At 40.3% G+C, this 14,479-nt stretch overlaps 1 protein-coding gene across 4 annotated transcripts; it reads left to right on the plus strand.

Moving 5' to 3' along the window:
* The first annotated feature begins 1,672 nt into the window (after positions 1–1,672).
* LOC576185 (monocarboxylate transporter 7) lies at positions 1,673–14,479 on the plus strand. Of its 4 annotated transcripts, none has more exons than XR_973462.2 (7): positions 1,673–1,721; positions 4,793–5,024; positions 7,537–7,680; positions 8,716–9,733; positions 10,272–10,435; positions 11,055–11,365; positions 14,195–14,479. XR_973462.2 is itself a non-coding variant. In XM_776524.5 (6 exons), exons 2-6 carry the CDS (start codon positions 4,829–4,831, stop codon positions 11,225–11,227), a joined length of 1,695 nt encoding a protein of 564 aa, XP_781617.4. In that variant the 5' UTR covers positions 1,682–2,059; positions 4,793–4,828; the 3' UTR covers positions 11,228–11,436. The 4 variants fall into 4 exon arrangements, 1 of the variants encoding a protein (XP_781617.4); XR_973461.2 differs by having other exon boundaries at positions 1,682–2,059; XR_973463.2 differs by having other exon boundaries at positions 1,682–2,059; positions 4,822–5,024.

The following is a 14,479-nucleotide window of genomic DNA, read 5'->3' on the forward strand; positions in this document are numbered from 1 at the left end:
GCGCATTATAAATTTACAATTATTATTATTATTATTATTATCAGATGATTTGGCCATGAATTTAATTTATTATCTTCTTCATTATGTACCAACATGGATTTTTAATCCTGTTCCCAACTAATGAAAGGGATATTTTTGAGCTCCCTTTTATCAATATATATCATCTGGTTGATTCCTTGTATTGAGACAGTAGCCATAAAGACACAAAAGAAAACTCGATTGCTCTTCGTCTCATGTATTGTCTGTGCTAGAAGGATTTTAACTCATCATTTTACTGTTACAGTTATTGCCCTTCTGACTCTCTACTCTGTAATCATCTCTGAAGCAAAACGGACGTTAATCTGCTCTATAATCATATTCTTTTAAAAGTGTCTTTCTTTAAAGTGGGACTGCTCTACTATACTCTATGTATATCAAACAATGCCTAAGCGGTGATCGTTGGTCCCCCATGATCAGGCGCATACGCAGGATTTTTTCAAGGGGGGGGGGGGGGGGGGGGGGGGGGGGGGGGGGGGGGGGGGGGGGGGGGGGGGGGGGGGGGGGTCTCTCGAACTCGAAATATGAAAATTTGACATTTTGCTCCGTTTGGGGGGGGGGGGGTAAGGTTAACTTTTTTAGGTCAGCGATTGGTATATATATATATATATATATATTTTTTTTTTTTTTTTTTTTTTTTTAATTATTAAAAAAAAAAAAAAAAAATACCAAAGGAGGGGGGTTCACCCCCCTGCGTACGCTCCTACCCATGATCCCCTTTTTCTCATGTTAATTGAGACCTGATTTGATGAGATAACCACCTGTCAGTGACCATGCAGAAAGGTCTTCTCCCTCCTCGACAATCTAGTGCAGATGGGCTTTAAAAATAAAATAAAAAGATTAAACAATATAATGGTAGCATGTTCATATGCAATCCAATATCATTGAGTATTTTCACAACTTATAGTTGGGGAATTACAACAGCCCCATGAAGCGAGGTGTTAGGCATTTAATTACGGTCAGATGAGCCTTAGTGGGTTCCAGGGAGTGGAGCCCCCATAAGCTCGGGGTTTTGGTCATTTAATTACGGTCAGACAGGCGCGTACGCAGGGGGGGGGGGGGTTCAACCCCCCCCCCTTAAAATTTGTAATGTGTACGTTTTGGATGAAACCCCCCCCCCCCCCTTTGTTTGTTTTTTTGTTTTTTTTAATAATAAAAATATATATATATTTTTAAAAATGTGGTATTGGTGACCCAAAAGACCTTACCCACCCCCCCCCCCCCCCCCCCCATACCGATCGGGCAAATTTTCAAATGTCGTATTGGGACACACACAAAAAAGGCAGTACCTTTGACGGTATATACTACAAATTTCAGTTTGACATTTCTCCAGACCGCATGATAACTCCCACGAAACGAAAATGCTTTATTCCGTACTCTCCATCCATGGAGATATAAGAAGAGATCTCCATGCTCCATCCATGCTCTCGAGTAGAATCAGACTATGAAAAAATAGGTCAGATACGAAATATCAAGAAAAAGGCACGTACTAGACTATTTCTTTACAGAACAATCGCCGCTTGTCGAGCCTACTACGAAAGTAAGTCAGTGTAAATTGTCTCCCTATTATCGTCTCTTTTCAAGGTATTACGCAATCTCGTGTTGACATCATAGAGATATATACTACTAATCTCTATGGTTGACATTGACTTTGGAGGCGAAGCTGTGCTTTAAGTGCTAGACGGGTGAGGTTATAAGCTGTCTTGTGATCTTGTGATCTTCTCCATTTATGTACCCCTTTTATAATATCATATTGTCTGCCTATTTATCTGACTTTTGAACTCTGGACCCTCAGCTCAGTTGTGATGGCCGTTTTATGACAGTTTGCGATGTCACGGTATAGATCTAGTCCGAACGCTGACGTGTGTTTACCAAAGTAACCTGTCCAGTACAGTACCACCTATAGAAGTTAGAGTTAGATGGATAGATGTAGTCTCTGACTATTGACTCGATCTGTGAAGGATACAACTCCACAGTTCTCCAAACCTGGAGGAAATCAAGAAGAAGGAGAAAAAGGTTCAAGGTATTTCATAATATCTAGACTACCATTAACCGTATTCCTAAATTATTAAATAAAATCCGCATTCTCATGATTCTTCTTCACCTGAATGTACAGCAAAGAAGAAGAAGAAACAAGTCACCACCATATTGTAGGGATTTATTTTGAACTTCTAAAACTCCCCCTCATATCCATGATTCATCCCTTTCATATTAATAGGTCATCCCTCATTCACATTCACACTTTTCATCCACCATCCTTTCATCTGTCTATCTCTCTCTCTCTCTCTCATTGGTTTCAATGTTCACCTGATGCAGTCAAGCTTATAGTATAATTTACATATACCATGAATATTCAATATATACCCTTTGTTTATGTTTGAATATTCAAGAATACTTTGTGATGTTGATTTATACTTGTATGGGACTAAATGAATATTTATTGTTTCTTCTACTTTGCATGGAATGTATGTGAAATGCTACATAGAATGCTGTAATGCTTTGCTACATTAAAACCTGGTCAGTTAGCCAGTAGTTATCAATCGTACAACATGTCTGCTGGGCTGCCTTTGTGTACTTAAGAGAGCTAGGAATTTGTTAGAACCGCAACCCTACAATATCATATGCACCACTCTAGCCTAAAGGACTTGGTGATAATGTTTTTATGATATTGATATCACCAAGCCTTAACTCTCCCATAGACGTGCGTGGAGAGGCAGGTAAACAAACCCTAAAATGCGTCAAAAAATCACCCCTTCCCGCAACAGCGGAATATTGCACAGTGGCCTTAATGTTTAATATGCCTTTCTAAACTCCTAATGATGCCTTGCTATTCAAAATCAGAGGTAAAAAAAACTAAATATTAGCAAATATCTTACCAGAGCAATACCGGAGTGTTGGCTCAGACTACTGGCTCAGTCAGTAGAGCGTCCGCCTCACAACCGGGAGGTCGTGGGTTCGAACCCAGACCGCATCATACCAAAAGACGTTAAAAGAGTTGTTGCTACCTTGTTTGGCTTCCAACAATAAGGGATAGAGCAACGTCGATCTGGCGCTGCTCAGTGGCTGCCGGGCTCACGATCAAATCGGGCAAAAAGAATTCCCGTTTCGGTTTAATCAAATTTGGAGTGGACCATTAGTATAAGGCTATTATTATTATTATTATTATTATTATTATTATACAGCTTAGCTTAAATTCCACATGGACCGCGTGAATTTACGTTCTGCAATACAATATGATGTTGACATCCGACTTGTGTTGACAGCACTTTCATAAAGTGTGCTGCTTCCGTAATATACATGTATGCTGTTTATGACTGCGAGGATACCGACACAGGTACAGCTGACCTGTCACAGCAACATATCTATGTGAATCTTTCTTGCTCCCTCGACGAGATGACTCCACCCAACAACCCCCTCTTTATATCTCTCTCTCCTCTTTCCTCTCTTTCATCCCCCTGTTCATTTTGTTTCATTTTCTCTTTTTTCCTTTTTTTTTCTTCTTTTCTTTTCTTTTCCTTTATTTTCCTCTCCTTTCTTTTTTCTCTTTTTTTTCTTCTCTTCTCTTTAGTTCTCTTTCCTTTCTTTTCATTTCCTTTCTTTCTTTTTTTCTTTTTTCTTTCCTTCTCATTCTTTCCCTCCCCCTTTTCTCATTTTTCCTGTCGGCAGCACAATTTTACCAACAATACCCTGATAGGTGGGGGTAGGGGTGGGGGGGGGGTGTTGCACAGCCCACACCCCCTTCTAGCGACACCCCTGATGACAGATTAATATTGTTTTTGTATTGCTCTGTTATCCGGGAACTTTAACTGTCGATACAATATTGCTTGATTATCGAAAGTAACAAAATCAATACACTAGTCAGCCTTATATACCGTAAAATCTCTGTGTATATGAAGCACTTTTTCCCCGCCGAAATTTTGTTCAGAAGTATGGGACTCGGGTGTTCGTCTTATACACGGGTACAATTTTTTTTTAAGTGTCGATTTATGCCCCTCCACCTTGCACTGTCTCCCAGCTCAGTCATACATGGTGTGGTGACTCACAACTCGGAAACTAGAACAACACTACCTGTCTTTCCAAACTTCTGTTTGGACTTAGAGGAAAATTTGTCTGTCATCTTTAGTTTTAAAAACTACATTGTTACTATTATTTGTGACAAGTTCACAAGCACAAATCAACGCCTTCAACTGCACCTCAGTCACAGTAAAATAAAGGTCCTTCCCCACATCGGTTATTTAATACGGACCTGGCTTGCTGCCTATGGAGTCTGCAAAAGAAGAAAAAAAGAAAAAAATTGCCCCAAAATAGGGGTTCGTCAGAGATTTACTGTAGATAATAATAATAATATTGTATGGCTTTGCTTTCGTGTGAACACAAGAATATATTGCTTGAGCTATGACAATATTGGACGAGTTAGGAGGGCAGCAGTCCCCAAGATCCCCTCCCCACCAGGGTTCTAGTGAATGGGGGGAATTCTTATTTCCTTTTCTTTCCATTTCTTCTTTTCTCCCCCCCCCCCTTTCTCTCTCTCTGTCTCTTCTCCCTTTATTGTCACATTTTAAATTGGGTTAACATGCAACCATGTGTTTCTCTTTCCCACTATTCTACCTTTTCTCACCATTTGATTTTACACACTTCACTGTGCCCCTACTTACTATTTCTGCCACTTAAATCCAGTCTTGACCATGAACATGACACAAATTTTATCAAACAAGGAATTAATAAAAAAATACATGCCATTGTTTTCTCATCTTAGAATAAAACTCCGATAATCTTCACTGACAGCAGGAACATGGATGAGAAGAAGAAATCAAAGAGTAAACGGCGCTGGTTTATCCTCCTTGGGGCTCACATATCTATGCTGGTGTATGGAGCGACCTACCGATCCTTTGGTGTATTTCTGGTTGAATGGAGGAGGTACTTTGACTCCTCTGTAGCTGAGATCAGTATCATCATGAGTGTTCTCTCAGGATCTGTCATCCTTTCAGGTGAGCAAACTACAGTGAGATCTGTTTCTCTTTCTCTCTGTTGTCTGTGTATCTCTTCCCCCCCCCTCTCTCTCTCTCTCTCTCTCTCTCTCTCTTTCTCTCTTTCTCTCTCTTTCTCACATGGCTTGTTTTTATGTAGAAGTGTCGTAGTCGAGTGGTTTAAGCACTTGACCTAAAATTCAAAGGTCGTGGTTCGATCCTCGATACAGCACTAATGTCCTTTGGCAAGGCATTAATCTTCATTTGCCACACTCGACCCAGGTGAGGTAAATGGGTACCTGGCAGGAATTAATTCCTTGAAATGCTGGAGCGCTGTAATGGCAGCTAGGCTAAAGCCAGGGTAATAATTAATGCGCCTCGGAATAGAATTTCTAGATAGACGGCACTATGGAAATGCCTATAATTATTATTATGTACATACCATAAATAATGATAATATACAGCAAAACTCTGTGAAGGTGTTGTAGTAGTTGTTCATTCACTTGATTTTCTATATTATGGTTAAGGGTTCAAATCCCAGGCCGGCACTACTGTCCAAATGGATATACATTAATCCCCGGGGGAAGGGGGGATACGCAGATTTGGTTTGGATGGGGGTGTGCCACTCAAGCCTCGAAACCCCTAACCATTACTGATGAAAGACCCATTTTTCACAATTTTCTGGTGTTTTTCAGGTTTTGCGTGGCCAACACCCGGAAATTTTGGAAATTTTGAAAAAAATGGACCCATCATTAATGGCATTTTTGTTAAAAGTGGGACCCATGTTGCGAAAAAGTAACCCACTAGAGCAGCACACCCCAGTATGTCCTAATATGTAAGTACCCCCCCCCCCTTCCCCCTGGGATTAATCCACATTTGCCACACTCTACCAAGGTGTAAATGGGTAACTGGTTGTGGCTGGGGCAATAATGATTGTAAGACCCTCACAAAGCGAACAGGAAGAACAGCATTGCTGGTGATGAGGCTTCCAGGAAATAAATCATGTGGTACCTAGCCTTAAAGGTAATACAAAGTTTTGGGAATTTTTGATATATTTGGATGCCCATGTTGATGTATTACAAGCACTAGAAAATTTAGCTCCTAAAAGTAAAACACTTGTGCTTTCGAGAAAATTTGAATATACAAATTTACCGGTGCTCCCGATAAATTTTGATAAATTTCAAATAGCGCCTACAGTCGTACAATGGTAGCTCAGAATGAAAATCTCAGAATATGTAGTTGTGATACATAATTCCAAACGGGAATAGTTAAACTGTCGATTTTAGTCAAGAAACATTGTTTTATAGCTTAATTAATATCTTGACCATGAGAGGGAGCTATACAGCATAAAAGTTTATTATTTACAATTTCATAACTTTATACTCGATTTCAACCGCGACAACGATCACTGAATATTGTAGGATCGCATATGCTTCCAATATGTTCATTTGAACCAAATTCATGACCCCATACCAAAACTTTGAATTACCTGTAATGAAAAGCCTGTTAGTTGATACATTCTTTTATCAATAGAACCCGCTCAAGAAGGTGTTAAGATGAATTAAGGGAACAGTAAAGAAAAAAGATGAAAATACTCTAGAATTAAGTTTTATTAAACACTTGCATGAGACTTTCTTTGTTTTTTGTTGTTTTATACATAAAATATTGGGTGAGATAAAAAGAGGAAAGGAAAGAATAATCGAGAACAAGAAGGTTGTGAGCAGATCACAAAAGTTGAAGAGTGTAGTTGGAAAAGAACAGTTTTTATTGTGTTGAGTAATTCCAAAAGAGAATTCCAAACTACAGTATTCTTTTGTGAAAAGGAACATATCTGTCTCGATCTGAAAACACTTTATGAACAGTGTGCCCTGCTTATCATCAGGATATTAACTGGCAAAGAACAACCGCCTTAATGCACATTAGAGGTTAAAGTTTGTTATGTTCTATGAAATGTAAGTCATTTGTGGGGCTGAATATTGAACGACCTTTTGGTAAAATATAGCATAGTGCATAGAAAGATCAGTATTAAGCACTATGAATGTCTCCACCATTATTAAGAATACTGACTTTTATCCTACAAGCAATTAATAGTTGATCAATTGAATGATGCCCTCCTTTGGAATTGACTCTGATAATTATCTGCATATTTCATATCCATTCACTTCTTTTTATTTCTTACTTCTGTTCTTTCCTAATTTCCTCTTACTCTTCTTCCTCCTCCTTTCCTTCCCTGCCCCCTTTCATATCTTTTGATTGATTGATCGATTGATTTTATTTATTCATTTCATATTAAAATTGTTTGCACAATAAAGAATATAGTTGACAAAGTAAGATCAAAATTATGAAATTAAACAGGAACCTACTGGAAAGGATAGCTTGTTTTTGTAGGTTCCCAAGAATAAATATAATATGAACATTATTATCATAAATCATTTTAAAGTGTCTTAATAATCACAGTAAAAACAGATATAATATAATAACATATTTTCGTAAACCATTTTAAAGTATCTTCTACCATATCTCACTCCATCAGGATTCTGTTCTGGTCCATTCATGAAGAGATGGGGATGTCACAACACACTTCTCATTGGTGTAGCCTGTTCTATCACTGGTACTATAACCAGTGTCTTTGCTGATTCACCGATCGTCCTGTGTTTTACGTCAGGGATTCTCCCAGGTAATAGCATTAAAGATAAAGACCAGTACGTCATGCGATTGCATTGTGAAAGAAACGTTGTGGAATCGATCAGAAAAGGTTGATCATCTAGCAACTGTATTGGTGTGTACTGCAAGGTTCTGGAATCATCAAAATGATAAGAAATTTGGCCCAGTCTTGGTAAAGTTACAAGCACTGTACACAGAAAGATGTATATGGAACTACGCCTCACATGCGCTACACGTGCGTTATATCTATCAGGTCCAAATAGATATAATAATGTACCGAATATATCAATTAGTAGGCGGTTTCTCGGCAAAATTTATATGATCACATATTAGTCAAAACATATTCTTTCACATGATTGGTAATAAGAGCTTCCTTTTCTTTTTTTGAGAGGGGGGCATTTCCAAAACTGGTCTTTACCTTTAACAATAGTAATATACTAATATTTCTTTGAATTTTTGGCACAGGTGTACAAAAGTGTTGACTAGCAGTTCCATAAAATAATGACATTTACACTGGGTTTCACAAAAAGTCTTAAAAATCTAAACAAAATCTCTGGCAACAACAACAAGCCCCCTCTACTCCCACCCCCCCCCCCCAAAAAAAAAAAAAACTTAGAAAGAGGATGTTTCCGAATTGAGCCATTGGCATAAGAGTGTTCAGTTTTACTCAGCTTTGTATCAGATTTGATTTGATCTCATCATCTACATGTATGTCATGATAATTTTTTTAAAGATCCAATCATGAAATGCTCTAAAAACCATAATACCACTGTGGTCCTCAACACATTCACTAAAAGTTTTACTTAATTGTATTTATCAGAAGAAGATACCTTCTTCTTCTAAAATACTGGCCATTGACTTTGTCTGAAGTCTGGTTCCAAGAGCAGTCTTCTATCCACACAGTCAGAGCAGCAAACTCAGATCCTGCCAGGGAAGAGTTTGGAATATCTGGATTGCCCCCTCCCCCCCCCCCCCATTGTGAATTGCCCTCTATATAATTTTATGCATCTCTTATTTTGTCTCTATTATTTTTTCACATCACATCAAGGTTTTGGAGTGGGGCTCATTAAGAATGCAGCTCAGGTGCTGGTGGCCTTCCACTTCAAGAAGGGTTATTCTCGCGCCAATGGCTTCATCAGTGCTGGAGTTGCCTTAGGAATCATGACTGTACCCCCTCTCCTGCAGCTATGCATTGACGTGTATGGTTGGAGGGGTGCCCTCCTCATCTCGGCCGGTATACAGGCTCAGGTGATTCCATCTGCTTTGGTAGCAAGACCACGTCCTAAAAAGAAGCCTGTTCTTTCTACTAAGACAAGACATGAGAAGCTTGTAGCAGATATTGAAGATGGTGCAGCAGAAATGGAACTGCTTGATAAGACTTTAGAAATTAAAAATCAGTCTTCTCATGCAGATGAAAATGAGGAGAGTGAATCTACAGGATGTGTTCAGAATGATAAAACAGTGGTTGAGGCATCAGAAGAGATCCAGAGTGATCCTGATGAAAATAGGCTTCAAATAGAGAACAAGGTTACTACTGACGATGCAAGGACTCATGAAGATTGTGCTGCTGAAGTGCATACTACCTCATCAGGAACTGACTCAAAGTCTGTTCCAAGCATCCTTGAGCCTAAATCAAAACCTGTTCCATTGGATGATACGTTAAATGGCGATATCAACAGCATGGAGGTACATACAGATGAGACAACCATACAGAACAATAGAACTAGTAAGTGCTCCTGGATCATTCAGTTCTTCATGTCCTCTGGATGGCCCCTCTTTCGGGAGAGCATTGGTTTCACGCTCTTCCAGACCTGCCAGATTACTATTGGTTTGTGCTATACTGCTATTATGACTCACTTTGTGGCCAGTGCTGTATACTCTGGGATCGATGAGCAGCTGGCCTCGTTCCTCCTCTCTGCTCTGGGCATAGGGAGCCTGATCGCTCGGCTCTCCAACGGGTGGGTCATTGATCTAAAGCTCATAGCTCCAGAACACCTGTATGCCCTAGCCATGGCCATCCTTGGAGTCAGCACTATCCTCAGTCGGGCATCACAGGCTTATGGCTGGTAAGTCTAAAATACTGTAATACCAAAATCGTTCACATGCGTTAGGTGTTTGCAAATTTCATGAGTGGTTTAGATTCACAAAAGTTTCATTCTACACAACACTCACATTTTAGCAATTAGGAACAGTTTTGTTGCCATGAAAATGGCTGTCCTGAACTTTTTGCGTCAGTTTCATTTGTAGACATTTTGTAGAGTTACAGTATTTTTCTTACACATTAAAAGTGGATAGACCCTGCATGTATAGGCTTAAACAGCCTCTCAGACAATAAACAACATTCCAATTGCCCGAGCCCGGTATTGTGGCTTTAAAGTTTCAATAGAATTCAACTTTAAACTTGCCAATGAGAATAATAATAACATCCAAAAAGATGAAGCACAAGTGACTAAAAAAATGGCAGTGAAACATTGCTCTAGGTTTTTGTTTCTGACAACTTCTAAACCTCAGGCCTTAGACTCTTTTAACAATTTTTACTGCTAAAGTTCAAGAAAATAAATTTTGAAAGTGGTTAAAGCTGCAGTACGTTCTTTCTCTTTTCAGGTACGTATTTATTGCCTTTCTCTTTGGAGCCTCAAGTGGACTATTGAAATGTCTTGTTCCTGTGGTCCTGAGGAAATTTGTAGGAGTAGAGAATCTCGCCCCTGCCATGGGGATATTTACTATCTTTACTGGAGTAGGGGACTTCATTGGACCTATCTTTGCAGGTATGTGCCATCAGTTCAGTGAAGGAACAACTTAACTCTTTATTCACTGCCATTTGTAACCTGACGTAGCAACATTGTTTGAGATATTTGTTTCTTTTGGGGGGGGGGGGAAATGACTACAACCTTCAAATGATACAAATTATCTTAGTTCATGACTACCTGTAGAGTTGTTGTGGTTTAGTGCATAAGTCTCCAGATAGTAAACCACAAGCCCAGGGTCCGGATCCCTGATGCAATATTAACGTTCTTTGGCAAGACATTAATTTACATGTGCCTCACTCGCCCAGTTGCAGTAAGTGGGTATCTGCAGGTGGTGAATGCACTGAGCACTACGCTTGCTGGAGCTAAAGCTAGGAAAATGATATGCAAAGTCCCCTGGAAGCCCATAGAGACATTGTATGATAATGATATGTGTGCTATTGATTAAAAACAGAATATTGTTCTTAATATTACATGTATTTATTTTTCTTCCCTGTGCCGTTTCCTTTCCATATATATGTTATGTTCTACTCTGAAATGCTTTTGAGTATAATCTGTTTGGTATATTAATCATCTGTTTTCATCCTGTGATTTCAAATCAATAAGAGAATTAAAGTGAATATTGTGCCTTGCGTTTCAGGTGCTCTTTATGATGCAAAGGAATCGTACAACCTGCCGTTCTTTGTAGCTGGCTCCCTTCTTGCCGTGTCCTCATGTATTCTGTTGCTTGAGCGCCCTCTCAGGCGATGCAAGGACAGGTACCAAGGTTTGAAGTCACATGAAATAGAAGCGCAAAATGAGTCAGTAGTGTGATATATAGGTGCATGTTGTGAAGATTCGATTTGAAGATTTCTCCCCCTTAATCCCCCATCCCATATCCAAATGCTGCATGTTCTGATGTAGGCTACAACCTGAGTGATGTGCATATTTTGAAAGAGGGCAGGTCATTAGGTATCAGCGCTCAAAATACACGGGGGCAGTGGGCGATTCGCCCCTGTGAGCTACATAATCGCCCCCGTCAGGTTGCTCACGGGGGCGATTGCAAAATTAAAAATCGCCCCCGTGGAATTATAAAATAAAGAATATCTTTTCTGTTATAACTTTAACACAATATTGAGTTTCAATTTACAAACCTTAAACCAATGCAATGGAACTTAGATTAGCGTGCAAGATTTCTCGTTCTACGAGTAGGCCTATTATTACCGATTCAGCTCGCAGTGCAGTGCCGCCGTCAGCAGTGGTTATAGGCCTACTGCGCCGTTAGTAACGGTACGTGTGCACGCTGCCGCGCCATGTCTGCTGGAGCTGGAGGCGATCGCGCAAGGACAGAAACATGGTCATGGAAAAGTTTTTCATTGTGAAAGCGTAAACCCGCTGAAATCTGGTGATTTCAAATGACCAGCAAATAATGAACCTCAACCAGTAAATAAATATTAGGGACTTTTAGATTTGCACGTTGAGAACGTGGACTGCAACGTGTGATCTCCTTTTAAGGCACTGCCAGTGCTTAAAAGGACGTCACATGTGACTGCCAGTGCCTTAAAAGAACACGTCCACGTCCACGCAAATCTAAAAGTCCCTATTGAGAAGAAGAGGAAGACCAAGATGTCGTGGAATGATATGGTACCCTGGGCAGATCTACGGGGGGGGGGGGGGGGGGGGGGGGGGGGGTTAGGGGGTTTAACCCCCTCCTCCCCCCCTCCCCCCGGCCCCCTTGGCCTGCCAAGTGAAAATGTGATGTGCATAGAAAAACGCCATTATGTGTCCAGATCGACCCACACAGTAAGATGTTAGTAGATGCCAGGAAAACAATACGGGGGTTCAAAATAGCAACAAAAAAAAAAAAAAAAAATGGACGATGCTTCGCATGTAAGTAGATGCCAGGAAAACATCACTTACGGGGGTTTTAAATCAGGGGCGGATCCAGCCGGCGGCAAGAGGGGGGGGGGGCCCAAATCTTGAGAAAATATTTAGCGGCGAATCAGCCAGCCGGCGATCGGCGTATGAGCGGAGGGGGGGGGGGGGGGGCTGGATAAATGCACATAAGGTTAGGGGGGTCCAGTTTTTGGGGAACATTTTTGCGCCGACTCAGCCGGCCGGTGAATATTAAAGTGGGGGGGGGGGGAATGCTGGAGAGGAGGACCACTATTTTTTTTTCAGGGGGGGGGGGGGGGAGGTGAAGCGCCATTTTAGCATGACTTTCTTTTTAACTCTTACTTTCACCTATCTCAGATAACCCTAAGTTTTTGGTTGCTGCTTTATATGTAGTTGATGATGCATGATTAAAAGAAAGAGAGAGAGGGAGAGAGAACCACCATCATTTTGCAATGGTTCAGGGTTTGTGTAATGTACATTTGAAACCATTTCTTAGCGTCTCAACCCTAAAAAAATAGCCAAACTATTTTTGAGGAAATTGAAAGCATTATACTGAACTGAATAAAGAATATTAGCTTTATATTGGCTCATACTAATACTGATACGGGCTAAAGACAATGTGGTATTTGTTTAGAGGTATTCCAAAATGACATTCTGATAATCAACATTTTATTCTGGTATCATTATGTATATACGCATAATACAACTGATCTTTATGATTTCTTAACGTGACATAGCTTCTTCTCCCCCTGCAAACAAAAAAGAAAACAAGGTTATTTAATAAAAGGATCATGCGACAAATAATCATTGTGATTCAAATTGTGCAAGGATTTTTTTGAATAAGCAATGCTTTTCACCAGAATCATCTTTGTAAAAACGACCTTTACAAATCTCAGCCATGCAATTCTGCCACTGTGTTGTAAGATCACTTTCAGATTAGGAGAAGTGTATTCTTTAATGAGTATTTTACATGGAATGGAACGTCTCAACTCAGTAAGCATGGCTGAGATTTGTAAAAGTTGTTTTTACAAAGAAGATTTGGGTGAATAGCAGTGCTTATTCAAACAAATATTCGCATCAATTTGAATCACAATCATTATTTGTCGCTTAATCCCTTTTAATGACCTTGTTTCTTTCTCGTTTGCAAGGGGAGAAGAAGATAAGTCACGTTAAAGACATCATAAAGATCAGTGTTGTATGCGTATATATTATATACACAGGCCCCGCGGAACGTTTATCAAAGTGGGGGGGGGGGGGGGGGGGGCTAAAGTATTTACGATCAGGTAGAGGGTAGCGAGCGTAAATTGGTGTTGGGGGGGGGGGGGCAGGGGTTTTAGGCATTTAATTACGGTTAGAGAAGCACAAATATTTTGATGCCGCATTTGTGTCACTGGCAGGTCAGGGGGGGGGGGGCGGGCGGTTTTTTATTTTATTTTTTAAGGTAAAATTTATGTTACTATCATATTTTTTTACCGGTTTGGGAGGCTGGGGGGGGGGGGGGGCTGGCCTGTAGAATCGGCCCGTGGATCCGCGCCTGTCCAAAATAGCACACACACAAAATCGCCTCGCCGCTACGCGGCTCAGTAAAGAAAGAATGTAAAGGTTGCTCCCAATAATGAGGACGAAATAATGTGCAGAACGGGAAGACATCGAGAGAATGTCATCACGGGATGAAAGTCAGTAACGGCTATGTAGCTTGTAAATTTGTAAGAGGGAAAATGCTGATTAAAATGATAATGATGAAACAGCAAATAATTGAGGAGTATCATAGGTACCAATTCAATGGATATTTGTATAGAAAAGAGCCCCCGTCAGTACTAAAAGAGCCCCGTGAGAAGGCTCACGGGGGCTCTTTTTTGGGGGGAAGAGCCCCCGTGGACAAAAAATTAATTTGAGCCCTGTTAGGTATCCTGATGAATAGCGGTTCTTATGGATAGTGAGCGGATCCCTGTTAGACCCTTGTCACTTGTTATCCATACAGCACCAAGTATTGTAGAGCTCTGATCATGAATTGACATCAAATGTGTTCTAAAGCCAGTGTGTCGTCAGTTTCCATATATGCAGAAGTTCATAATTCACTGACACCATACTTGCATACCTGCCAACCCTTCTGAAAAATCCGGAATATTCTGATTTTCTGGATTTTTAAAGATGAAGTTGAGTTCTGGTCATGCGATTGAATTGTGAAAG

The sequence above is a fragment of the Strongylocentrotus purpuratus genome, unplaced genomic scaffold (genome assembly GCF_000002235.5).
Source record: "Strongylocentrotus purpuratus isolate Spur 01 unplaced genomic scaffold, Spur_5.0 spur5_scaffold_4, whole genome shotgun sequence".
NCBI lineage: Eukaryota > Metazoa > Echinodermata > Echinoidea > Camarodonta > Strongylocentrotidae > Strongylocentrotus > Strongylocentrotus purpuratus.

Excerpts from the sequence above, each read along its gene's own strand:
- LOC576185 (XM_776524.5), top strand. The coding sequence starts at position 4,829 with ATGGATGAGAAGAAGAAATCAAAGAGTAAACGGCGCTGGTTTATCCTC. Across the intron at positions 5,025-7,536 it reads AGGATCTGTCATCCTTTCAG|GATTCTGTTCTGGTCCATTC; the intron begins GTGAGCAAACTA and ends TCACTCCATCAG. Across the intron at positions 7,681-8,715 it reads TACGTCAGGGATTCTCCCAG|GTTTTGGAGTGGGGCTCATT; the intron begins GTAATAGCATTA and ends CATCACATCAAG.